Source organism: Equus asinus, chromosome 15, assembly GCF_041296235.1.
Source record: "Equus asinus isolate D_3611 breed Donkey chromosome 15, EquAss-T2T_v2, whole genome shotgun sequence".
NCBI lineage: Eukaryota > Metazoa > Chordata > Mammalia > Perissodactyla > Equidae > Equus > Equus asinus.
The window spans coordinates 37,440,192-37,467,200 of record NC_091804.1 but is presented as its reverse complement, the minus strand read 5'-3'; the positions used below and the strand labels follow the sequence as shown (position 1 = coordinate 37,467,200).

At 57.0% G+C, this 27,009-nt stretch overlaps 1 protein-coding gene across 4 annotated transcripts in view; it reads left to right on the top strand.

Moving 5' to 3' along the window:
• Positions 1–27,009, top strand: part of SULF2 (sulfatase 2) — a 120,658-nt gene that overhangs the window by 91,813 nt on the left and 1,836 nt on the right. For all 4 annotated transcript variants that reach the window (XM_070486073.1, XM_044748279.2, XM_044748278.2 and 1 more), the window contains exons 5-19: positions 1,480–1,649; positions 6,516–6,666; positions 7,844–8,019; positions 11,652–11,780; positions 13,196–13,252; positions 13,740–13,869; positions 15,675–15,867; positions 21,764–21,992; positions 22,113–22,209; positions 22,736–22,830; positions 23,744–23,803; positions 24,292–24,461; positions 24,705–24,847; positions 25,960–26,083; positions 26,824–26,857. In XM_070486073.1, coding sequence (XP_070342174.1) covers positions 1,480–1,649; positions 6,516–6,666; positions 7,844–8,019; positions 11,652–11,780; positions 13,196–13,252; positions 13,740–13,869; positions 15,675–15,867; positions 21,764–21,992; positions 22,113–22,209; positions 22,736–22,830; positions 23,744–23,803; positions 24,292–24,461; positions 24,705–24,847; positions 25,960–26,083; positions 26,824–26,857 — 1,958 coding nt within the window. The remainder of the gene's footprint in view (positions 1–1,479; positions 1,650–6,515; positions 6,667–7,843; positions 8,020–11,651; positions 11,781–13,195; positions 13,253–13,739; positions 13,870–15,674; positions 15,868–21,763; positions 21,993–22,112; positions 22,210–22,735; positions 22,831–23,743; positions 23,804–24,291; positions 24,462–24,704; positions 24,848–25,959; positions 26,084–26,823; positions 26,858–27,009) is intronic.

Here is a 27,009-nt window from a genome sequence, read left to right as displayed (position 1 = left end):
CCCAGGAGGCAGAGGGTAAAGTTCCAGAACTCATTACCTTCGAGACAGATCAGCAGCTAAAGATTTACCAAGTTCAAGAAGAGTTTAGGCAAATCTCAACTTCTTAGCTGAGCTTTTAAAGCCGCCCACGTCTGCCCGTGGCTTTTCCTCCAGGTCTGCTCTCCTCCTGCCCAGTATCTAAGCGGAGACACCCGGCCATCGCCACCATCCATCTCGAGACCTCTTCCCAGCTTCCCAGACTGGAACTCTGTACCCATTAAACATTAACCCTCCATTCCCGCTCCCCCAGCCCCTGGCGACCTATACACATGTGCATATTATCTTGCAACAAATGTTTACTTGGAGCCGTACTTTGAATTTCCATAACAAAAGGAACATCATATTTCTTAGGAACCTGCATGCCTCTGTGCTGCTCCTTCCATCGTCCCTGCCTTGCTGATGATTCACCTTCTTTGTGTTCCTCAAATGCACAGCAAGCCTATTCCTGCCTTGGAGCCCTTGCATTTGCTGTTCCCTCTGCCTGGAACTCTCCCCCAGATCAGAGATTCTCAACCCTGCCTGGAATTCCCTGGGGGAGCTTTTAAAAAGTCCGATGCCTGGGGCAAACACAGACCAGGTAAACCGGCGTCTCTGGGAGTGGCCCACACATCACAAAGCCCCCTGAGGATTCCAGCAGGCAGCCGAGGGTGGACTCAGTGCCATAGAGCTGCCCATGCCCAGCTCCCTCTCATCGCTCAGGTCTCAGTGTGAATGTCACCTCCTCACAGAGGCCCTCCCTGACTGCTCCAGTTAAAGTACATCCTCCACCCCAGCTCCCGGTAACTCTTTGTCATATCTTGCCTTACTGCCCTCATGTGCCACACCTTGTCACTATCTTAGTTCTTTGTCTGCCTGTTCGTCAACTCCTGCCCCCAGCACAGGCCCTCCAGGAGTGCTTGGATGTACCCACCCTGCTCGATGGCATCCCCAGAGCCTTGAGAAGACTTCAGGCTTCAGAACCAAGACTCAGAAGGCCTGGCTACAACATTTACCAGCTGTGTGACACTGGGCGATTCTGTTAACGTCTCTGTGCCTTAACTTACTGTTTTGGAAAACAGAGATTATCATCCCCCCTACTTTCTCCGGTTATGTAAGAATTGAATGAGCTATCACACGGGCACAGGACAGTTCCTGCACACCATAAGCACTCAACAGTGTTAGCTGTTACTATTTTAATATCACGAATGGATGACAAACTGCAATTCCTCTCCTGTCCTCCTTAACCCTTTCTCTGTTCATTTTTCTCTGTTGTATGCAGCACCGTTTGACAGTCTGTATATTTTGCTTGCTGATTTATTGCCCCTCTGCTCCCTAGACCATTGGCTCCATGAGGGCAGGGATTGTCTATTTTGGTCACTACTGTGTCCCCGATGCCCGGCCCCGTGCCTGGCAGGCAGCAGGCGCTCAGTAGGAAGCATTCTCCTGTCTCTCCCACCCCAGGACTACCTGACAGACCTCATCACCAACGACAGCGTGAGCTTCTTCCGCACGTCCAAGAAGATGTACCCGCACCGGCCCGTCCTGATGGTCATCAGCCACGCAGCCCCCCACGGCCCCGAGGACTCGGCCCCCCAGTACTCACGCCTCTTCCCCAATGCGTCCCAGCACATGTAAGCTTCGCGCCCTGCCCGCAGAGCCGCTGGTTGGCATGAAGGTGGGGGGTCAGGCTTCGGCCACGTAACGTAACAACAGTGACAGAGCTGCAGCTGCTCTCTAGTCCTCCCGGTTTCGAGAGCCAGGAGCACACTGCTCATCGGGGGGGAAACCGGGACCCAAGGCCAGCCGGGCTGGCTGACAGGCCAGACAGGCGACAAGAGTTTTTAACTTGGGGCCCACCTCCTCCCACCAAGAGGTCTGTGGATGGCACTGCATTTCAGCACAAGAGGTTTCCTTGGTAATCCAATGCATTTTATTTTATACACTTAAAAACATTATTTTGAGAAGGGGTCCGTAGCTTCATCAGACTGCTCATATATTCGCCAGGCTTCATTGAGCTGTTGACCATGTGGCAGGCTCTGGGCCAAGACCTTTACACACACCAGATCCCTGAATCTTCACGGCGACCCTTGATGCATTAGTTATCTATTGCTGCGGAACAGGTCACCCCAAAATCTAGCAGCTTAAAACGACACACACGGTTATCTCGCAATGTCTGTGCATCAGGCCTGTCTGGGGGCTTCTGGCTCAGGTCTCCTGAGGTTGTAAACAGGGCGTCAGGCCCGCCTGGGGCTCTCCCCTGGGGCTGCTCCTCAGCAGGCCAGCCCCCTCACAGCTGCCTGAGCATCCTCACAGCACAGTAGCTGGCTGCCTCCAGTGCAAATGGTCCGAGAGAGAGACAGAGACGGAGACAGAGAGAGAGATGGGTGTGGGAGGGGATGGATGGAGAGTCCGGGGTGGAAGCCCGAGTCTTCTGCAGCCTAATCTGGAAGCAGCTTACCATCCCTCTGCCGTCTTCTTTTGGCCACACAGACCGGTGCTCCTGCTGGGTGGGAGGGGGCTACACACGTGTGAACACCAGGAAGTAGGGGCCATGGAAGGCTCTCTCGGAGCTGCCCGTCACACTTGGTGTTCTCGTTTTACAGATGAGGAAACTGAGGCACAGAGAGGTGAGGTAACTTCCCTAAGGTCGCCCAGCTGGTAAATGGCTGAGCCAGGACTCAAATCCCACCCCCACTCACACCCCCATCTCTCTGTCCACCCCTCCAGTCCTCCTCCCTCCAACTGGCCAGTAAATCTTTCTGGAAAGTTCTGCTCTCCTCTGCCTCAGACCACCTCCCACTCAGCAGCGACACTCCACAGCCTTGCTGTGACATTGGGGCGACAAGGACAGGGCAATTTGGAGGCAGCCCGAATATTCTGGGCGTCTAATTTTCATCACATCAGAATGCATGGCCCTGCTCGGCCCCTCACTGTGATGACTTTCTGACGGCGCCCAGAGTGGCTCCGCGAGGACCAGACAGTGTGTTAACCTTCCGACCCCTGCTCTCAGGGAGGAGGGTCTGACGGGAGCTGATGAACCGCATCCCCGGGGCCCTGCACCCCACGGTCCTGCCCCCAGCCCCGCCCCGCCACGATGCCAGCCCCCCTGGACGGCTCACCTTTGCGGGAGGGGCGCGGGCCAGCGCATCCCACCTGAGGGAGGAGCCACGGGGCGGGGGGTGTGGGCGCGGCTTCTGCGGCTTCTCCTCTAGAAAGGGTGCTGACACCCCGACCCCGCCCTGGAGTTTCACGATGAGATGGTTCAGCCTGTCTGCTCCTTTATTTCCCCTTTGAAGTGAAAATTACAGAAATTGAGCTGAGCAGCGCTGTCACTTACCCAGAGAACCCCTCGCCTTGTTGGGGGCGGGTGTGAAGGCTCTCTCCTCTCAGGGGTATAATCATTTCCAAAACAAAACCAACACCCAGAAAGTTCTGCAGCCAAGACATTTAATTATGACAGTCAAGGAGGCATGAGGAAGAGACAGAGCTCTCCCTGTGGGGTCGGAGTTCCAGAGCTTTCCATCAGGAGTCTCTGAGACTCTCACCCCATCAAGGTGGACCCTGTTCTTGGGGCGAGCTTCATGGGTTCTGACCGATGCTGCTTGATGCGGTGTGGTCCCCCTTCCACCCATGCCACTGCCCAGGGCCCCATCCTCCCACCCCCACTGCAGACACACATGCACACACACAACAGACACAAAGATACAGACCCAAACACACGCAAAGACACAAAGAAATATGCAGATACAGACTCAAACACACAAAGAGATACACACACAGGTACAGACCCAAACACACACAGACACAAAGAGATACACAGATACAGACCCAAACACACAAAGAGATACACACACAGGTACAGACCCAAACACACACAGACACAAAGAGATACACACACAGATACAGACCCAAACACACACAGACACAAAGAGATACACAGATACAGACCCAAACACACAAAGAGATACACACACAGGTACAGACCCAAACACACACAGACACAAAGAGATACACACACAGATACAGACCCAAACACACACAGACACAAAGAGATACACAGATACAGACCCAAACACACACAGACACAAAGAGATACACACACAGATACAGACCCAAACACACACAAAGACACAGAGATACACACAAACACATGCACGGATACATACACAAATGCACACACAAATGTATACACAAACCCACAGAGATAGACATATATACAGATAGAGACACATAGACACAGACACATATGCACACAAATACACATACACACAAACACGCAGACACAAAGACACACGATGTTCACAGACACACACACATAAAGATAAACACAGGCACAAGCACAGACAGACGTACGCACAGATACACAGACACCACACAGACACACTTACATACACAGAGATACACGCACACAGATGCCCCCACCAGCCCCAGAGCTCCCTTTGAGGGGTGGCGTCTCACCGTGGGTCCAGGCTCTCCGTAAACACCCTCGGGACCAGGCCACCTTGACAGCCTTGGGATGGCAGGTATCCGGGCCCCCGCGGCCCAGCCTCCCTCGCTGCCAGGAGGGGCGTGTGTTCCTTGGGGCCGGCCGAGCACCCTGGGTGTCCCTGGGACGTTTGAGGAGCTGAGGGCACCCACTCTTGGGGAGCAGGCAGCAGGGCACCCATGGAAGTATGACAGCCTCCCCGGAGGAGCCTGGCCTCGTGCAGGCGGCACGGAGCCCCTGTCCCGGCGGCCTCTCGGGAGGGGCTCCCAGTCTCACGCCGCTGACCCTACCCGCGCCTCCAGCCTCAGAGAACCTGCGAGATCAGGGCCCCTGGCTCAAAGCGGCATCCTGGATCCGGCCCAGTGGGGGTGGGTGGGGGGCGCGGGGCTGGTTCCTGGCAATGTTCTACCCGCGGGTCAGGCCCCTGCTCGGAGTCAAAGGAGGCCATGCCCGGGCGGAGAGCAAAGCCCAGAAGGAAGGTGGGCCGTGAGCATCCTGATGGGGCTTGGCCAAGGGGTGGGGTTTCGGAGGCTCCGACAAGGCCTGTTGGCCCTCCCCTCGCTCCCCGCAGCCCCTTGCCCCCAATAGCCATTTTGAAAAGGCTTTTGTCTCAAGCAGTGGGAACTAGACCTTTCCTTTCAGCTGTGACCCAGGCGGGAGGTCAGATGTAGGGGAACCTGGCCCCCCAGGACCATCAGACCCAGCACGAGCAATGCCCGTGGTTTGTGGGGTTTTAAACAGAGCGCTCCCCTTCCATGGTGTACCCCCCAGGGTACTCTGCACATTGATGGGGTTCGCCATAGCTCAGATCCTGGGGCCCAGCATGAGCTCAGGTGACAGGTGCTCCTAGTCTGGGACAGAGGAATATATGACTGGAAGTATCTGGAAACTTCTGAGGCCCGGAACTGAATTAACCTGTGTGTTTTTGCGGCTTGATCCTCTAGCAGGAGTATCTTGGCCAAAGTTTTACCCGAGCGCTTACGGGTGGGGGGGTCTTCAGACAGGCCCGGGTCAGGGAGGTGCTGTCAGTATGGCAGTGGGCGGCCGCATCCTCTCCTGGAGTCAGACCCCAGCTCTGGTCCCCTCACTGGGCCTCAGTTTCCCCATTTCTCACACAAGGAGAATGAGAGTGGCATCAGCTCCCAGGACCACTGTCTTAAAAGACATGATGGAAGGTGAGCCCTTGAGCTGTGCCTGGCGCATGGTGGGTGCTGGGTAGAGGTCAGAGGTTATCATTGCTTCATTCGTTTATCATCAGTCAGCACAGCGGCTCTGAGTCCAGCGTCTCCACCAGCACTCGGCGAGGCCGCGGGTCGGTCCCTGAACCACGGAGCCTCCGTCTCCTCTTTAGGAAATGGGAGGTTAAACCAAACAGGAAGGGTAATTGTGACAACTAAATGAAAGGACACATGTCCCACATGCACACATTCAGGGGCCAGCCTCACAATTTTGGCCGTACGTGCACAATGATCATTTACCTGCTTTTTTAATCAATAGCCTTTTTTAAAACCATATTGTGAAAGGATATTCTGCAGTCACCCCTTAACCCCAATAACTGTCACTTGCCAGCTACCAGAGGCGCCTGGAAAATAAATGCAGTGCTGCAAGATGAGAGCTGGGTCCTGGGCCTGCTGGAGGCTCTGGGCGGGAGCCTCTCCTCTTCTTTGAAAAGGGGGACGAGTGCATTCCAGAGAGGCCTTGATGAAAGACTCGCCAGACAGACGTGGCCTCAAGGTGGGGGGTGGGCTGACAGAGCTGAAACAGGAGGGACTTTCTGACTGTGTGGCCCAGGGTCATGTCACGCTGTACCGCCCACGGGCTTCCCACATGCACGCCCCAACGTGGAGAGATGCTGACCCCTGACGTGCCAGCGTCCGCTTTCCCAAACGGAGGACGTTTCAGCCTGGGCTGCAGACCAGCGCAGGGCGCTGCTCACCCAAGGCATGGGGTGGGGGGCTGGGCCCAGGCGCCCCTGGCCTGACCTTCATGTGTGTGTGTGTGTGTCTGCCAGCACGCCGAGCTACAACTACGCGCCCAACCCCGACAAGCACTGGATCATGCGCTACACGGGGCCCATGAAGCCCATCCACATGGAGTTCACCAACATGCTGCAGCGGAAGCGTCTGCAGACCCTCATGTCCGTGGACGACTCCATGGAGACGGTAGGCCGCCCTGCCACTAACGTCCTGGGCGTCAGTGGGACCCCACAGCCTGATAGACCCGGCGTCTCCCTGCCCTTTGCCCTCTTCCCGGGTGTCACCAGCTGGAGAAGCATCTGCCTTTATGGCACTTATCTTCTGGTCTGTTCTGTTCGATACAGTCGCCATATGTGGCTATTGACATTTTTTAACAGCCAGCCTTATTGAGATGTAATTCACATGCCATACAATTCACCCAATTGAAGTGTACAATTTAGTGGTTTCGATATATTCACAGAGTTGTTGGTCATCGCCACAATCGGTTTTAGGACATTTCATTACCCCAAAAAGAAACCCCGCAGTCCTTAGCCATCACCCCTAAATCGCCCTCACCCCTCAGCCTTCGGCAGCTGCTAATCTACTTTGTGTCTCTGTGGATGTGCCTGTTCCGGACATTTCCTATAAATGGAACCAGGCAATATGTGGCCTCTGTGGCTGGCTTCCTTCACTCAGCATGATGGTTTCAAGGTTCATCCAGGTGCTCCAGGTGTCGCAACTTCATTTCTTTTTATTGCCAAAAAATATTCCATTGCGTGGATATATATCATATATTTTATTTATCCAGAGCTGTTTACATTTAAATCAATTAAAATGCAGTAAAATTTAAAATTCAGCTCCTCAGTCGCACTGGCCACGTTTCAAGTGTTCAGCGTTGGCTAGCAGCCACCGAATTGGACAGCACAGATATTAACATGCCGGCATGGCAGGAAGTTCTGCTGGACGGCACCCCTGTAGGGGACAAACTCCTGCCAGGGCCACAGGCTAACTTCGTTCATTCATTCATCGTTCATTCAAGAGCATTTGTTGAGCGTTGAGTGCCAGTGCACGGGACACTGCAGAGAACGAAAGGACACCAGTCCCCGCCGTGATGGGCTCACACTTTGATGCAGGCGGACTGACAGTCCACAGATGAGTAGGAGAGACGGGAGGCAGGAGCGCTGTGAGGAAGAGGGAAGGGCCGGGAGGTGGCAGCAGGTGGGGAGGCCGCAGTGATAAATAGGACAGCCCAGGGGCCCCGCTGAGAGGCCGAGCAGACACTTGACGCAGCGGAGGGACAGGCCTGAGACCTCAAGCCCCTCGACAGCCTTGGGGACGCCCGGTGCGCCTGGCCCGCGCCCTCACCTCCTCGCCTGTGTTTCAGATCTACAACATGCTGGTGGAGACGGGCGAGCTGGACAACACCTACATCGTGTACACTGCCGACCACGGCTACCACATCGGCCAGTTCGGCCTGGTCAAGGGGAAGTCCATGCCGTACGAGTTCGACATCAGGGTCCCGTTCTACGTGAGGGGCCCCAACGTGGAGGCTGGCTCTCTGTAAGTGTGTTGCACACCCTCCCCCCCAGTGCCCCAAAGCCCCAGGGAAGCCAGCAGGCTCCGCTAGCACCGGATGGGACCGTGCGGCCCCGAGCCACTCCCCCGGGTGGCACAGGGTCGGGGAAGGTGAATGAACCTCGGTGCCAAGTGCAACGGTGATTCCGTCACCCGGCGTGGACGCTGATGCATTTTATACCCCTCCGTTGGGGAGGGAGATGCCAGGAGCCATTGGTGCCTGTGAATACAGGTCGTTTGTCGTGGGCCGTGTGCCAGGGAATCAGGGAGCCGGGCTGCACGCGTGTCCCCGCCGGCAGGTGGGCATGCCGCCTCCCTTTCTGTATGGCCTCCGCCATCCTAGGGTCCAGGGGTCGTCAGGGAGGAGCCCGGCTGTGATCAGCTGAGCCAGCTGGGGCCACAGCACAAAGGGAGACAGGCTCCCCTCCCGTCCTTCTTGAGACCATGTGGCCCTCAGCCAGCGTTCTCCTTGGGTTAACCTTTGAGATGGCACGTCCTGGCAGGAAAATGCCACGTCTGGGGCAGGGAGAGGGAGAAAAGTGGTCCTCGTGGCAGCAGCGTCCTCGCATCAACCGGGATGCTAGGAGACCACCTCAAAGGGTTTACTGAAATGTGTATCCATTGCTGGGAAGGCGCCTCTGTGGTCTGACTTCCCTCTGAGCCCCGAGCTCAGGGGCCACAGGACACGCACGGGCGTTGACAGGTTTGCTGCAGAATTGCTCCCACAGGGGCATTGGCGGGGCGGTGTGGGAACCAAGTGAGATGTCCCCGCTGCCTTGGACACCCGGTGACAATTGCGGGAGGCAGGCTGTGTGAGATCAAGCCCAGCCTTATCACTCTCCCTGCCCACCTCATCAAACCACTGCCTGTCGTGGGACCGCAGGGTCCCCACCTGTAGTAGTAGCGATGATAATAATAGCTCACGCTCGATAGTGCTTGCTCTTCAGGCCCAGGTGCAAGCACTCACGTCCATGTCAGTCACGTAAGCATCACAATCACCCTATGGGGTAGATGCTCTTATATCCCTGTTTTATACCTGGGGAAACTGAGGCACCGAGAGGCTAAGTTCCCTGAGGTCACAGGCATGTAAGAGAAGGAGCTGGGATTTGAAGCCAGGCTGTCTATGCTCCCATCGGCCAGCCAATGCTGCCTCTCTCAAACCTCAAACTGCTCCTGTGCATAGAAAGAATTTGACCCACTGAGGGCTCTGCAAGCACTGACATTGTGGGTTTGGTCAGCCTCGGAGTCAGTGATCTGGTTCATAGGACCCAAAACCACGCCCCACATGGACAAGAGAAAGAGAGGGCTAAAGTCAGGTTTGGAGCTGAAGACATACACAACATCTGTCAGCCAGGACTCATGTGATTGCAAGCAGAAAAGACCCTCAAGCCAGAGAAAGCAAATAAAATAGAGTAAAAGGAATACAGTAGCCAAAGTAACTGGAAAGTCTAAGGCTATCTGGCTTCAGGCATGGCTGGATCCAGCAGTCACACAATGACATCAGGAAGCTCGTTTTCTATCTCTCGGCCCTGCTTCCTCTGAATTGGCTTCACTCTCAGGCAGGCTTTTCTCTCGTGGTGGCAGAATCCCAGCTCCAGACTTTAAGACATTCAGCTTAGGAAACCAAACAGTGGTCTGAACAGAAGCCTGAGTCTGACTCTCACTAGCCTGACTTGGCTGATGTTTCCATCCCCGAACCAATCACTGTAGCCAGCGTTGATAGAAAACCTTGAGTGACCAGGCTGAGTACACCGGATGGTGGAATCTGAATGAGGCTGGGTGGTTCCTCCAGAACTGGAAGCTGTCCCCACCAAGCCATGCTGGATGCTGGGTGGGAAAAGCAATGCTGTCCATCCCACCCAACCTGGGGGGAGCAGGACCACCGGACAACCTCAGGTCACCCCAACTGCTGGTCTCTAACATTTGCTGTAACGCCCCCTCGTCCAGCAGCTTCTCCGGCTCCCTCCATCTGCCACATTAACTAGTCTCACCTCACACTGGCCTTTAAACCCCCCACAGTGCAGCTTCACCCACCTTCCCCAGCCTCCCCCCTAAACCCCCCAGGATGCTTGGCTACCTGTCCAGTGTTTACAAGGTGCTGGGCTGGGGGAGGGAGGGGGTCAAGGAGGACTGGAACCCTAGGCCCCAGGCCCTGCCCCTCAGCCCCAGGGAACTCATGGCGGGGCGGCGGGGCACTGAGCCACCTTGATGGAGAGTGTGTCCATGCAGCCATCATTCATTCCACAGGTGCCAGGCCCTGTGCTGAGCGCATCCCTCAAGTCATTTACCACCACGCTGGGAACACCACCAGGGAGAAACCGGAGACAGGAGAAGTGACAGATGTGTGGTGGAGATAAATAACAAAATTCACTTAGCTGATGCTTATTGAGCACCCACTGAATGCTCTAAGTGTAGGAGCACCTGGGATACAGAAGGGAACAAGACAGACAAAATCTCCTTGCCTTCCAATTAGATTCTGATTGGGGAATAGACAATAAAGCAGATAAATGAATAAAATATGTAGTGACTGGGAGGGTGATGAGGTTTCAGGTGCAGGACACAGCAGGGAGGGGTGGGAGCAGGACGAGGGGATGAGGTCCTCAGGAAGGAGCTTGTGTCCGTGATCTGTGCCACGTAACAAAGCCATACAAACTTAGCACCTGGGAACAACACACACGTATCATCACCCAGTTTCTGCAGGTCAGCACCTGGGCCCAGCTTAGCTTCGTCCTCCACTCAGCCCGACAGCAAGGTGCCAGCCAGGGCCGCTGTCTCATCTGGAGGCTCAACGGCGGAGGGCCCCGCTGCCCGCTCACGGGGTGGTTCAGGGGCAAACGGAGGACTCGCTCACACAGCCTGCCTGCCAAGAGCCCAGTGGATGCATGGCAGCTTGCTCAGAGCCAGCCAGGGGAGAAACGGACAAGGGACAGATGGCTAGCAGACAGCGTTATGCATCATGTGACGTAACCACGGGGGACAGCCCGTCGCCTTTGCCATGTTCTGTTGGTTCGGCCAACCTTGCGGGAGGGGCTGACACAAAAGAGTGAACCCCAGAGGGCAGGGGTCACAGGGCCACTTAGAGTCCATCACGGGCCTCCTTGGTCATTGCTGAGCAAAGAACCAAAGCAGGTGAGGGAGAGCGCCATGCTGGTGTCTGGAGGAAGAACCTTCTGGAGAGGCGACAGCAAGGGCAAAGGCCCTGAGGCCAGACTGTGCCTGGGCTATCTAGGAACAGTAAGGGGGCCAGTATTTACCTCAGAGGTTCCGAGAAGGGTCGGGGGTAGGTCCAGGGTTTAGAGGGGCTCTTAAAGGCGGGTGTCCTTTCTTCGGGTCGTGGGGGGCAAGGAGGGCATTCCTGGCAGAAGAAACAGCCACAGAGAGGCCAGGGGCCTGTGAACCCCAGCACCGCGTGGTGAGCCCGGAGGGCACAGAGGTGGAGGTGGGGAGCGGGCCACAGCAGGGTGTTGAGGGCTGATGCGCAGGAGTGACAGGGTCGCAGCTTCCCCATCTTGTGGGCAGCGTTGCTCCCTGGCTACCTCCATCCCTCCAGCTGCTCCTCTCCCAGGCTGGGGCACCCTGCTCAGGTGGCTGAGTCCCTGGCCTCCTGCCTTCCCCAGGAATCCCCACATCGTGCTCAACATCGACCTGGCCCCCACCATCCTGGACATCGCAGGTCTGGACATCCCCGCGGATATGGACGGGAAATCCATCCTCAAGCTGCTGGACACGGAGCGGCCCGTGAATCGGTGAGGGGGGAGGGGTGGGTGCTGGGGGAGGGGCGGGTGCTGGGGGAGGGGCGCCGGCTCCCTGCCTGCGTGAGCTCATGGCCAAACCATGTGGGTCTGAGGAGGGCATCTCTGAGGGTCAGCAGCTGGAGTTCTAGGGTCCCCCCATCCGGACCACTTACCTGCCGAGGGAGAGGAGTCCCCTCTCCAAGGTCCCGTCTTCCCATCTGGAATGCGGCCAAGGTGACCAGCTGAGGACCCTCTCAGAGCTAAAATTGGGCAAAACTTGAAATAACAACAACAGGATGTAACCCCAAGCCCTTGCGGAGTGCCAGGCCTTGTTCTGAGGACTGTGCGGGGGATCCTCTCATTTCATCTTCAGAGTAGCCCAGCGAGGTGGGCATTATGTGACCCCATTTGACCAGTGTGGAAATTGAATCCCAGAGACGTCGAGCCACTCGGAGGTCGCTCAGCAAGTCTGGACCCGACTCCGGGCCTTCAGACTCTGGACGAGAGGCTGTGCTCTTGGTCGCACACTCTGTGCCTTTAATGCCGGACGGGGAGATGGGAACCTGTTCCTAGGTGTCCTGGAGGCAGGACATGGAACAGCGATGGAGAGGAGAAGGGACGGGCAGGAGGCGAGCCGCGTCTGGTGGGGACGCAGCAGCAGCGCCATCTGGTGGCCGGCCCTGTGACTGCCCACGGGCTCCCAGCCTGAGGCGTGTCCTGCTGCTGGGAGGGTCCTGGGTGGGCGCTGTCCGTCCACGTCGGGCTGCCCTGTAGGGGAACCGCCTCCGTTGAGCTGCCTCCTCCAACTGTGAGGTTTTATGAGCTGTAAGAGGATAAAATGGGCATGTTTCGGGGCAGAGGGGCCCTGGGTTGGGAGCCAGGACACCTGGGAGTCAGGGCCCGGATGGAGCTTCCTCTCTCAGCCCGAGCCCCCTCTGGGAAATGGACATGCTAGAGCGAAAACTGCATGAAATGCACACTGAAATCACACAAATCCAACTATAAAGGATCAAAGGAAAAACCCCCCAAAACACAACATCATTAACCTGGAGCCGGGCCGACCACTTCATCTGGTGCCGAACTAAAGAGGAAGCGATCCTTTCCAACGCGGGGGGTTGTAGGACTTACACCGCAACCCACACACACGACTGTGTGCCACTTCGAGCAGCTTCTGCCCCATGTGCCTTCAGACCCAAGTCTCTGGGCGGGAGGCAGCTCTGCTGGGGGGCAGGGCGGGAGCATCAAAGCTTCCCCAGTGCCCAGCTAGGCCCACTCACCCCCGCTGTCCCAGGACCCCAGGGTCTGTGCCGATGGTGAACCCGGGCTGGCTCTGGGCACCCTCCCTGCTTCTGGGAAAGGGAGGCGGGAATGTGTGAGGCCCCCCCCCCCGCCACTGACAAGGAGATGGAAGTGTGCTTTTTTTCCAGGTTTCACTTGAAAAAGAAGATGAGGGTCTGGCGGGACTCCTTCCTGGTGGAGAGAGGGTGAGTGCCAGGTCCTGAAGCAGCACCCAGGCGCCCCCCACCTGCCCCGTCCTCCCGGCAGCCCCCATGCGCCTGTGGTGTTGAAGATCTCACTGTCAAGGGCAGGAGGGAGAAGGTTGTTATTATGGCACCTTCCACAAGGACTGGGAATTTGTGTCCACAGCCCCCTAGACACAAGGGAGCCTGTTCGCTGATCCTATGGTTGACCCAGAATTTGCATCTGGAGGCTGCCTGTACCCTTCAGACACGTTTTGTCCTGCCCAGACGGTGTCTTAAATGTTTTAATTTACTGCCAACTCATGCAATTTTGGAGGTTTCTTATAAAATCCCCATTTCTTAAGCTTCTTAATAATCAGAAGATGTGGCCAGGCTGGACCTGCACCCTCCGTGGTGACACTGCACGAGGGTCGAGGGGGACTGCTCCTCCAGGAGGGGCTGCAGACGATGCCCCTCCAGAGCTCCCCATGTCCCCCTCTCTGCCCCACAGCAAACTGCTCCACAAGAGGGACAGTGACAAGGTAGATGCCCAGGAGGAGAACTTCCTGCCCAAGTACCAGCGCGTGAAGGACCTGTGTCAGCGCGCCGAGTACCAGACCGCGTGTGAGCAGCTGGGCCAGGTGAGGGGTGTGGCTGGTGTCCTGGGGACGATGCGCCTCCCGTCCTTCCTCCCCTGCAAACTGCAGCGCAGGCCGCGGGAGCCAGTGAGGCCAGTGCCCCCCGAGGCGTGAGACATCGGGGTCCTGCCCCAGCTCCCTTTCGGTCCTGATGTCAGAGGAAAACCCTCCCATGGGAGCGCCTGTGTCTTTAGCTCATCCCGTTACCCTTGCCTGATCCCTCTTTAAAAAGACACAGCAGGCCTCTGCACGCTATTTATAAAGTGAAATGACTTGATTTTCATTGTGTTACAGGGTCCTCTTTGTGGCTGGGATTCCATTTATAGGAAGGATAGGAAGTTGCCTTTGTAAATAAACAAATTTAAGTTTTAAAAAAGTGAATTGATTTCAAGAGAAATATTAAGGAAATTCTAATCCAGGTAATATTCAGAGGTAGCAGAAACGGTGACGGATGCTTAGGAGAGTCTGAACTGGGCTGTGCTGAGGCCTGGAAGGCCAAGGTGGGCTCCGCAGAGGAGAGGACAGGAGAGGAGAGGGCTCAGGGCCTTGGGAAGAGGGACCCAAGCAGGAGGCAAGGTTCTGCGGGGAGGGAGGGGAGGAGGAGGGCGGGCAAGGGGACCTGGCCTGGCCCAGGGCTGCAGGTGATGTGCCCCGCCTGGGTCTAGGGGCCAGGACTGAGCTCACTGTGGTGGCTCAGGCCTGGAGATGCGTGCCCACTTCGCCCGTGAGAGAAAGCCAAACCTGGGCCTGTGCTCCATTTCTCGTGAACAGCCCCGCAAGCTGTCTGGGCCACGGCTGGGCTGGGTGGGTTCCGACAGGCTGCAGCCGGCGGCTCCATCTCATCACTAGACCCGGGATCAGTCCTGGCCCATCCCCATGGCTCAGCCCCACCCACAGCCGGCATTTGTGTGTAGTCCCCAGCCCCCTGGCCGTGATGGCCGGGACATCTCGTCAGGGAAGGAACCATGTGTGCCTGGCAGGACTCTGGGGCACGTGCTCCACTGTAGCAGTGGCCACCGCGTGCTCTGTGTAGGCGCCGCTCCAGGCGCTCGGGTGACAGCCTGAGTGCCCGCAACAGAAACCCCCGGCCTGGCGGGGACCTTCTGGGGAGATCCCGGAAGTGGTGCCAATTTCGGTGCTGAGCTACAGAGAATGAGCCGATGGTGCCAGGGGGTCTTCGTCCCCCTGGGATTGTCAGTGAATCCCCCCGCTGGCCCTTTTGCACCTTTCTCGCCCACCCCAGATTGGGGGTCGGGCAGTCCCGGGACGGGGGAGGGGCAGGTATCAGTTCTGCAGAACAGATGATCGGAGCACACTGCTGAACCCGAAGGAAAAGAGCATAACCGTGGCTTCGGGGCCTGGACCAGCTGGGGACATCGATCTGGGGCCAGACTTACAGCTCCAGGGGCCTCCGGGGCCCTGCCCCTAGTGTCCCCTGGCTGGCAGAGGCAGTCCTGGCCCCCTACCCTCCCAGCACTGTCACCACATCTTTGTGCATGCTGTGCCTTCCACGAAGGCCCTTCCTGCGTGTGACCATTCTGTCCAGCCCTGGGGCTCCTCTTACGGGCCACCCTCACTGGCGCTCACGCTCAGCTGTGGGTGACTCCCTTGGCACCATTTCTGTTCTCCTCCCCCAGTAGATGCGTCTCGGTCTATCACAGAGCAGACAGTTCCAGGAGCGGAGCTCCCGGGAGCTGTATCCCCCCTCCAGGTCAGGGAGAGGAGGTCGCCAGGTGGAGGGGAGGCCAGGCAGTGGCCGAGAGGCCTGCCCGAGGCCCGGGAGCCTGAGGCCCGCCTGTGTCTTGCAGAAGTGGCAGTGTGTGGAGGACGCCACCGGGAAGCTGAAGCTACACAAGTGCAAGGGCCCCGTGCGGCTTGGGGGCGGAGCCCTGTCCAACCTGGTGCCCAAGTACTACGGGCAGGGCGGCGAGGCCTGCTCCTGCCACCGCGGGGACTACAAGCTCGGCCTGGCCGGACGCCGGAAGAAGTTCTTCAAGAAGAGTAAGTGGGGTGGCCTGGGCGGAACAGGACAGGAGGGGGGACCACGCCCCATTCATTCATTCAAACAATTCCACAGACACTGACCACCAGAGCCAGGTGGCATTCTGGGAGCTGGGGACCCAGCGACACCCGCTCCTGATCCACTCATCCAGCGGGGAAGAGCAGTAATAGAGACGGAAGAGAATTTGCTAGGGTGCTGAGCACTGCGGAGGGCAGTGGAGTAAAGAAATGAGGGGGTGGGCGCGGGAGATGGGCCGGGCCGATCGCCGGGCCTCAGAGCATCGTAGGGCCCTGACTCAGAGACAAGAGCCACCGGAGGGTTTGGAGCCGAGGAGGCAAGATCAGGTGAGCGTTTGCAAAGCTCCCCCAGCTGCCATCTCAGTGACTGAAAGGGGGCATGGGAGCGGGAGCAGTAGGAAATTCGGAGTCACCAACGGCACACTCCCAGTTGTGGTCCACAGCGATGCTCTGCCTTCTCGTTTCAGCCCTTACATCTGTTGAGTCATGTTTTCCACATTTCTGTACTTTTCCGGTGATTTCAGTATTTACTGTGGCCCCCAAGCGTGGAGCTGAAGTGCTGTGTGGTGTCTCTAAGCGCAGGCAGGCTGGGTGCACCTCGCGGAGACCCATGGGCTAGATCGGCCTCATTCAGGCCCGAATTACGCTGCTGTTGGCCGTGAGTTCGGTGTTCATGAATCGACGATATATATTAAACAAGGTGTCTTTAAACAGAAACACACATAGAACAAGGTTCTGTGTTGAGCAGTTGACAAGCATGTTGTGACCAGAGGCTCCCAGGAACCTCGTGTTCCCGCTGGGAGAACAGCCCAGTTCATTCAGTGTGCGAGGTGACTTTCTAGAATGTCCCCACAAATAACGAGACCAGACTACACTGGACGAGTGAGGAGAAGGCCCCGTCCCAGCGGAGGAAGCTGCCTGGTCTTCGCACCTCACTCCTGCAGAGGCTGGAGGAGGACGAGCAGAGACGGTCCCCAGGGGACATCCTCCAGGCCTGGCTGGAAGCCTCAGCTGTCACCAGGGCTGCCACAGCTCCGTCTGAGGCTCAGCTCCCCAGGGAGGAATGCTCCCTGCCTGGCATTCAAATGAGCACGCACCTGTGCTTTCAAAGTGCTCGGAGAGCTGCTGGGGCCAGGCCTGGGCTCGGCAAGATGCGGTCAGCTAGTTAGATGTGTCACTCCAGAGCTGGGCCATTTCCCATGCCACCCATTTCTCTGGCCCCCCAACCCAAGGACAGCCAATGCCTAATTACAGACTCTAGTTCTGCTGTTTTTTAAACTGTGGTAAAACACACACAAAATTTGCCATCTCAGCCATTTTCAAGCATACAGGTCAGTAGTGTCAAGTACCTTGACATCGTTGTGCTGACATCCCACCGTCCGTCTCCAGATCAGTCTTTGTCTTGCAAAACTGGAGCTCTGGGCCCACTAAACAGCAGCTCCCCAGCCCCAGTCCCCCACCACTGGCCACCACCCCCTACTTTCTACCTGTGGGTCTGACTGTTCTAGGAACCTCAGATAAGTGGATCACCCAGCCTTTGTTCTCTTGTGATGGCTCATTTCACTCAGCATCATGTCCCTGAGGTTCATCCACATTGTAGCCTGGGTCAGGATTCCCTTCCTTTTTCAGGCTGAATGATATTCCTTGTAGCCTCAGCAGACGGTGGGTGTTCCAGTGGCAGGCTCAGAGGTCCCCTCCATGGCCTCTCTGGTCTGTTGAGCCCACCTTTGTGACGGAGCGGATGGGTCTCCATGGCCACCCGCTCCTGCCGCAAACAGCGCTTCCCACTTGGCGGCCCCGTTACACTTCCTCCCCAGCTGACTGCTGACTCCTGAGCTCATCTCGGTCAGTGAATAAAATGGTTGGTTTCCGACTGACTCCCACGGTGAACATCTCGCATCGACACGTGGCACAGTGGATAATCTTTAAATAATATAAGAACTGGCAACTCAAGCCTCTTTCCCCCCCGTTAATGCTGAGAAGAAAAACGCACCTAAATAGCTGAGACTCGGCTCAACCCAAGCCCTCAGGTGAGGACAGTGTGACATCACAGCCCTGTCTTATATGCAGCTCACAGCAACCTGGGAGCAAGTGGCGGGGGCGGAGGGTCCCTCCTTACGACGGTCAGGAAAGACCAGGTCACACAGCCGACTTGGGGACCTGAGCCCTGTCTCCTGGCCCTCCATTCTTCCTCCTGCAAGTGCTGCCAACAAGACGCTCTGTCCCTCCTTTCTGAGCAGCCAGCCTAGAGCAGGGGTTCTCAACCCCCAGGGACACTTGGCAACGTGGAGACATTTCTGGCTGTCACAATAGTGTGTGATGGGGATACTGCTGGCATCCCGTAGGTAGAAGCTAAGGATGCTCCTGAACATCCTGCCTTGCAAGGGACAGCCTCCCATGACGGAGATTTATTTGGCCCCAAAACATCACCAGCTTTGAGGCTGAGAAGCCCCAGCCTCGTGCAGCTCAGACGCCGGACACCGGGATCCACTGGGATGCCGGCTGCGCTGTGAGGAAGCCCGGCCGAGCCAGCCAGCCCAGATCAGAGGAGACCCAGGACCACGATGAGGAGATGAGGACTCTGGGAATGGGTCCAGGTGGCCAATGTCTGTTCACTTACTCTCCCAACAAATCCACAAGCCCCACCATGTGCCAGATGCTGAGATTACAGAGTTCAGTGGGAGAGACACTGATCAGACTTCGTGGATGAGACAAGGTGTAAGTGGGAAGGTCACCTCCCTCAGTGGAAAATGGGTGGAGGAAATGAAACGGTGGTGTGACCAGGTGGAGAGGGTGGCAGCTCTAGAATGGACGGTCAGGTGACATTTAAATGAGAGCCAAGTGTGGAGAAGGAACAGACCTTGAGACCACCCAGAGGACGAGAGTTCCAAGTTGGGGGGAGAGGATGCACAAAGGCCCTGTGGGTCCCGGCCCAGAGAACAGGCCACACGCACGGGCTTTACCGGCCTGGGGAGGCAGAGGGGCCAGGGTTGTGACCTTGGGTGAGGATGTCCCAGCTGCAGTCCCGAACCACAGAGCAGCTGCTCGATGCCAGCTTCCAAGAGCTGACAGACCTACCAGTCCTGTTCCATGTCACCCTCCAGAGAGCCCTGGAAGGCGGGCACCATGGGCACACGGCCGCGCAGAAGGGAACTCAGCTGCCGTGGTCACACGTGTGCTCGGGACCTGCCCCAGGACTCCGATTCCAGAGCCGAAGCTCCTGGCCACTGGGTCATGAAATGCCCCCTCCCGGGACGTGCAGCAGGGAGGCACCCCCGGGGCCCTGAAATAAAGACAACTAGGGTGACAAGGAGAGCTAGTGGCGTGGCTTCAGCCCAGGAAAAGTTTACACAGGGGCTGGCAGACTTCCTCTGTAAAGAGCCAGGGTAAAGATCTGAGGCTTTGCGAGCTAAACGCTCCTGTCTCAACGACTCCATTCTGTCACTGTAGTGAGAAGACAGCCGAGGACTCTGTAAACAGGGGGCGTAGGCCCTCAAGGCCATCGTTTGGGGACCCCTGGGCTTATGGCTGGGGGATTGAGGGTGGAAAGATACAGAGCAGCCGACTCATGAGTGAGACAGAGAAGCAGAAAGAACCCAGGGGGCTATTTCCTGGGCCTCTTGAGCAGGCAGGACCTGCTCCCCAGGGAGAGCCGCTCATTACTGTATGTATCAGGGGCCTGGGCACTGTGGCTTCAGGGAGACTGAAGTCAGGGAGGAAAAAGCCAAGGAGAAAGCTGTCCAGGGCCAGAGAAGGCCCAAGGCTTGGCCGAAGAGAAGATGCCTCTCCTGGACCTGGACCCCCGGACCCTTGGCCCGTGTGACTGCAATACAAGGAGTCTGAGAACGGAAAGATACAAACATCTGCCGGGACAGCAGGGGCAGCAAGAGGGGATGCTGGAACCCTGGGCCCAGGCGTCGGACAGGGAGTCCCTTCCTCCCCTCTTGGGCGCCACCACCGCCAGCCCCTAGGCCGTGCTCCAGCCTTGGTCGCCACCTGGTGGTCATTCAGGGCCCAGCAGAAACCCAGGCCACAGTTGGCTCCAGGCCCTTTAAAAAAAGATGTACCTTGGGGCTGGCCCCGTGGCCGAGTGGTTGAGTTCGCGCACTCCGCTGCAGGCGGCCCAGTGTTTCGTCAGTTCGAATCCTGGGCGCGGACATGGCACTGCTCATCAAACCACGCTGAGGCAGCGTCCCACATGCCACAACTAGAAGGACCCACAACAAAGAATATGCAACTATGTACCTGGGGGCTTTGGGGAGAAAAAGGAAAAAAATAAAATCTTAAAAAAAAAAAAAAGATGTACCTTTAGGCCAGGGGGTTATTATGGGCCGACCTGATCAAGTATATCCTTTGACAAATGGAAGACGGGAGTAGTCTGGGCTCTGACTTTAGCCTGCAAGCCCTCAGATCTCAATGGCTGACTCAGAGCTCAGGCGAAGCATCTCTCGGCTATCTCTCTCGCTGCCCACCCGGTGGAGCGCATCCAGCTCCCTGCTGGGGAAATCCACCCCGAGAAGCTGAGAGGCCTCCCCAAGCCTCTCCCGGTTCCATCCAGAAGAACGTCCCGAAGAATGTTTCTGTCCTTCGTTTTGTTAATCACACTGGTGAGTCGCATCATTTGGTCCATCACGTTGACTGATTTGCGGATGGCGAACCATCCGTGCATCCCTGGAATAAATCCCACTTGATCATGGCGTCTGATCCTCTCGGTGTGCTGCTGAATTCAGTTTGCTAATATTCTGGTGAGGATTTTTGCATTCTATGTTCATCAGGGATATTAGTAATTTTCTTTTCTTGCGGCATTGTTGCCTAGTTTGGAATCAGAGTAATCCTGGCCTCAAAAAATGAGTTCAGAAGTGTTCCCTGCTATTCTGTTTTTTGGACGAGTTTGAGAAGGATTGGTATTAATTCTTCTTTAAATATTTGGTAGAATTCACCAGGGAAGCCATCTGGTCCTGGACTTTTGTTTATTGGGAGGTTTCTGATTACTGCTTCAATCTCCTTACTTAATGTTTTTATATCTACTTTACTTGATTTCCTGTTTTTATTGAGGTGGAGTTCACAGAACATAAAATTTACCATTTTAAAGTATACAATTCAGAAGCACTTAAAGCATTCACAGTGTAGGGCAGCCACCACCTCTGTGTGGCCCTAAAACGCTTCATCAGCCCACAAGGAAACCCATCACCTTCTCCCCATCCCACAGCAACCAGTGATTTGCTTTCTGTCTGTCTTTACCTATTCCGGAAATTTCATACAAACAGAATCAGACAATATGTGACCTTCTGTGTCTGGCTTTTTTTCCTTTCTCCCCAAAGCCCCAGTACATAGTTGTATATCCTAGTTGTAGATCATTCTAGTTCTTCTATGTGGGATGCCAACACAGCATGGCTTGATGAGTGGTGTGTAGGTCTGCGCCCAGGATCTGAACTGGCGAACCCCTGGCCCGCCAAAGCAGAGTGTGCCAACTTAACCACTCAGCCATGGGGCCGGCCCACGTCTGGCTTCTTCCGTGTTGCAGTGTTTCTGACGGTCATCTGCGTGGCGGCGTGTGTTATTGCTGCATTCCTCAGTGGCGGATGTTCCACCACACAGATGTGCGTTGGTTTATCCGCACGTAGCTCTTGAGCTTATCTCAGGCCAATTCCTTCTTAGCTCTAAGACTTCAGTGTCCCCAGCTGATTCACCTTGAGGTCTTCCCAGTGGGTGCAGGTCCTGCTTCCTGGGGGGTAGGTTTCATGAGCCCTCAAGTCTCAGGCCACACTGAGCCTCTTGCTTGGGAGCACGACCTTGTCCGGATGGAGACTCTGCTGCCCAGGGAGCCGGGCCAGCCTTCCCAGCCCTCCTAACCCAGCCACCCCTCTGACGCCCACAGAGTACAAGGCCAGCTATGCCCGCAACCGCTCCGTCCGCTCTGTGGCCATCGAGGTGGACGGCAAGGTGCACCACATAGGCCTGGATGACACGTCCCAGCCCCGCAACCTTACCAAACGGCACTGGCCAGGGGCTCCTGAGGACCAAGATGACAAAGACGGCGGGGACTTCAGTGGCACTGGGGGCCTTCCAGACTCCTCAGCCCCCAACCCCATTAAAGTCACACATCGGTGAGAGTCCAGGTGGGGGTCAGGGGTAAAGGGGGCAGGCTTGGCCTCGGCAGGGCCACCCACCCCTCTCAGGCCCCCCTCATCCCGTCAGGGCCACACATGATCCCTTCTCCCACGCAGATGCTACATCCTGGAGAACGACACAGTCCAGTGTGACCTGGACCTGTACAAGTCCCTGCAGGCCTGGAAGGACCACAAGCTGCACATCGACCACGAGGTGACGGAGTCTGGGCTGGGGCAGTTTCTCACCACCACGAGCTCGGTGGGCCCCCAGCCACCCTGGGAGGGCAGTGAGGCCAGGCCCAGGGGAGAGAGGCCCACACAGTCCTGACCCCGGGGACGGGAGCATCCATCCTAGCATCATTCAGAAGCTTCCGCACAGCGGGCTGCGGAGGAAGGACGGCGCAGTCACGTCCTACCCTTTCTGATTTACGGGATGTTCACACCACATCTGGTCCTCTCAACGAGCCTGGGGGGTGACACTGAAGTCCTCAGTGGGCTCAGCTGGTTCTCGGGCAGGACAGGGCCAGAGAAGGCCTCCCAGTCCCTTCGCTGGAGCCTGGTTATGTCAGCAGATGGCCCTGGAGCCCCGGGGCCCCCACAGGTGTGGGAGCAGCCCTGGGCCCGGGGACGCAGGCTTGCTGCTGAGCACAGACAGGGCAGGGCCAGGGATACCACTGCCCAGCTGTCGCACCCAGCGCCCCCCAGGGTTTCATGGCCTCCTCTCCTGCTCCCTCCCTCAGATCGAAACCCTGCAGAACAAAATTAAGAACCTGAGGGAAGTCCGAGGTCACCTGAAGAAAAAGCGGCCAGAAGAATGTGACTGTCACAAAATCAGGTGAGCGGGCAGCAAAGGGACCCCAGGAAGGCCCCTGGGGCTCCTGCAGGACTAACCCTGGGACACAGCATCCATGATTCCTTTCATTATCTTTATATCCCTGTCCCCTCCCTCAGGGTAAAAATATATCACTAACAGTTCCCACCCCCCTTGTCAGCTCTGGGCACCCAGCCCCGGCCCGCAGGGGGGGCCGGCCACACGCCCAGATCCCCGCCCTGGCAGCAGCAGGCTCTGCACACGTGGGGCTGTTCCCAGCGGGGGAAGTGCGTCTACTGACTGCCCTCTCAGGACTGTGGCCCGAGGCCCAGGGATCAGCTCAGGGGACCCTGGCCCCGGGTCTGAACTCCAGAGCAGCCCCATCCTCTACAACTGCTGTGCTGATGCAGGTGGACGTGGCCGTGCTGTCCAGTGTGGGCGCCACCACGTGTGGCTGGGGAGCACGGAAATGGGGCCAATGTAACTGAGGAACTGGATCTGTACTTTTAATTTAAATGGAAACAGCCACAGATGGCCCATGGCTACTGTCCCGGACAACGCAGCTGTGGGGTCCCTGCTGGCTTGCCAGGAAGGGCTTGCACAATGTGGCTTCTGCCAGGGCTGGCCCTGACCAGGCACAAGGTGGGTGAGGGTCTGGGGACAACCAACCCGGAGATGCTGAGGCGGAGGCCCCGTGGAGCCTGGCTTCCAGGGTGGGCGATCTTCCATCTCCCTGACATTCTCAGTCTGGCCTGAGGCCTTCAGCCAGGGGCCCCAGCTCATGCTTGTACAGAGCAGCCAGCCAGGCCGGCCCAGGCGACAGCACCCTGTGAGCACTGCCCCAGAAGGAGGGATGGGCCCCCAGGAAGCTGCAGTCTGCACCCACCCACGAGTTGCCCAGTGGCATGCCTGAGGCCGGGGCGGGGGTCTCTTACAGCTACCACAGCCAGCACAAAGGCCGCCTCCAGCACAAGGGCTCCAGTCCTCATCCTTTCAGGTAAGGGCAGCATCGGCCCTGGGAGGAGGCTGCCCTCCCGTAAGCCACAAGAGACAAGGAGGACAAAGGAGTCCTGGTCTTTCCCTGGGCAGTTGGCCTCCTTGAAGGCCTGACCCCCAGATCAACACCAAGCGGGCTCCCGGCACCCCCCCAAGGCTGGACGGGGTTACTGCTACCCCACCAAGTAGGGCAAGACACAGGCCCCAGGGCAGGGGTGTGAGCAGGAGTCCGCAGCCTCCTGCTTCTCTCGCCTCTGTGCGGCCCAGGGGCTGAAGTCAACCACAGGAGACAGGAGACTGGGTCTGGTCCCAGCCTGCCTGAGGCCAGCACTGGGACTTGGGCAAAGGTCCTCCCCTTTGGGACCCTCTATGTCCATGCCCTCAGCCCCCTGGGCAGGAAGAGCAGAAGTTCAGGGCCATGGATCCCCAGGAGGCTGCAGGGTGGGGGCCTGAGGGAGGTGTGAGGGGTGTGGCCCTCTGTGCCCCTAGGAAGGGTCTGCAGGAGAAGGACAAGGTGTGGCTGTTGAGGGAGCAGAAACGCAAGAAGAAACTTCGCAAGCTGCTCAAACGGCTGCAGAACAACGACACGTGCAGCATGCCGGGCCTCACATGCTTCACCCACGACAACCAGCACTGGCAGACGGCACCTCTCTGGACACGTGAGCGAGCCTGGGGCAGGCCCGGGGCGGGGGGCCAGGAGGGGCCTCTCAGGGGCTCACAGTGACCCACTTTGCCCCCAGCTCATACCTCCTTGCCAGGTCCTGCCAGTCTTTCAGGAACCGGTTCCCTGACAACATCAGGGGCAGGAACTGAAGGGGGTCATCCCAGGTGGGCACTCGTTTGGGCGAACTGAGTTTCTTCCTGCGGGCACACTCCAGGCATGCTCTCTCTTCCCTCGGCAGTGGGGCCCTTCTGTGCATGCACCAGCGCCAACAACAACACGTACTGGTGCATGAGGACAATCAACGAGACCCACAATTTCCTCTTCTGTGAATTTGCAACCGGCTTCCTGGAGTACTTTGATCTCAACACAGACCCGTACCAGGTACAGACAACACGGCTGGAGAAATGGGGGCGTACGGTACAGGGTGCGGCCAGTTAGCCCTCCTGGGGAGGCGGTTTATTTTCCAAGTCCCACTGAGTCCTTAAGACAGTAGAAGTGAGTTCTGAAGCTACCGAGAACTTGGGAACTCGAGGTGCAAGCAGAGCTTCTCTGCCTCCATCTTCCTGCATGCGTAATCTAGGCCGTGGACAGCTTCTCCCCTAACTCAGGCACCTCAAGGTCAAAGCAGGCTTTGTGGGAAGGTGTGCAGGCTCCTAGACCCCCAGAGCTTCAGGGGTCCTTAGGGTCAGGCCTGCACACGCCGGGGCCCACCGGAACCACGCAGATAACGGGACAGTAGCTAACGTTCAGGCACTCACTGCATGCTTCCGTGTATTAAATCATATGAACACATACGTGACCGAAGTGGCCCAGAACATGTAAGACAAAAGGAGCCACAGAGCCTCTGGCGAGCGGGACGTGAGTGTACTGTGCTTCGGCACTAGAGCTGCTCAGGAGTGCAGGCTTGGTATCGTCCAGTCTTCAATGTTTCAAGAAAAGCCTGAAATCAGTTTTTCGCATGAAATCTCATTTTTGAAGGCCAGCAACTCCATTGTCTTGTTTTGTTTTCATTACCATATAGGCTGCCAGTCTTTCTCCTTAGGTAGGTCATCCCCAGATTTTACAAAAGGAGGCAGCAGAGCGCGTAGGCCAGTGGGTCACCGGTAGCTCCCAGACTGGGCAAGCACCCGCATCACCTACCCATCCCTTCACCAAATGGCCGCTTTCCAGCCAAAAGGCACTGAGAGGCCGCGGATGGAGGCTGCCTAAAAACACAGGCTTGGAAGGGCTTCTTTCCAAGCGTGGAAACCTCCTGTCCTGTGGCCCCAGGAGTCCAGTGTTAGGTACATGGTGTGGTTCTTATTCTCCTGAGCTTTCCTTCTCATGAGGAGAGCGCCTGGTGGGGCTAGAGGGAAGAGGCAGGCCTGAGTGTTCCAAACTCTAGCTCTCGCAGAAGGGGAGGTCAGCATCCCACAGCTCCTGTGACGCCCGGCCAGCCTGAACTAAGGCCCCCGGTCTTATCACCTTGGTGATAACCTGCCTTTTCCAACTAGCTGATGAACGCCGTGAATACACTGGACAGGGACGTCCTCAATCAGCTACACGTACAGCTCATGGAGCTGAGGAGTTGCAAGGGTTACAAGCAGTGCAACCCCCGGACTCGAAACATGGACCTGGGTGAGTAGGCACCCCCACGCGGGGACTGGAGAGCAGGGTTCCCACAGGAAGGATTTGGGAGGTCAGGTCTAGTCCCAGGAGGGAACCTGGAATCACCAGGCATTGGTGAATTCTCACTAGTGGCTGAAATACCCGCTTCCCAACATCCACCAACCGAGTGCTATTTTTATGGTCCTAAGTGCCATCACTTACTAGTCACTGTACCAGTCACTGTGCTGAGGGTTTTATGTGCATTAACTGATGATCCTTAGCATAACCCTTCGAGGCGAATCTGCTTGTCCTCGGTTCACGGATGAGTAAAGTGACCGGGTCGGCTGAGTACATAGCCTACTCACTTGGTCAAACTGCCATATCCTCTAAGAAACTTGCCAGGAGCCAAGACGTGGGCCCTCCCCCCGCCCCACCCCTCAGGGCCTTTGGCTGTCTGTCCTCTGCAGCATAGGTGCCCAGGCCCATGTCTGCCTCTTCCCTATGACCGAGGTCAGTGTTGAATGAATGCCTCAGGGTCCTCAAACTGACATGGTGACACTAGCGCGTAGGTGATCTCCAAGGCTACCTGGGAGCCCACCTCACAATTCACTCCACTCCGTCTGCCTAGGGAACACTATCGACACCATGGGTTTGTGACAAAAAGCCTCAGGTGTTTAAAAACAGAAAAAGAGGCAATTATAAAGTTGGTCATTGCTTGTGCCATTTTTACCCTAAATTATGTGTGTTCTGTTCATTTCTCTCTCATTTAGGACTTAAAGATGGAGGAAGCTATGAACAATACAGGTATTCAGTTTTGTTTTTAAAGCGTGAGCACGACCCCGTGTCTTGGCCCATCCTCTCGTCTAGCCTCTGTGAGCACAGGTTCGGTTAGACACTGCCCGCTTTCTGCCCGGCCAGGGGCCTGGACCACCCACCAGTGATAGGCGTCACCCAAG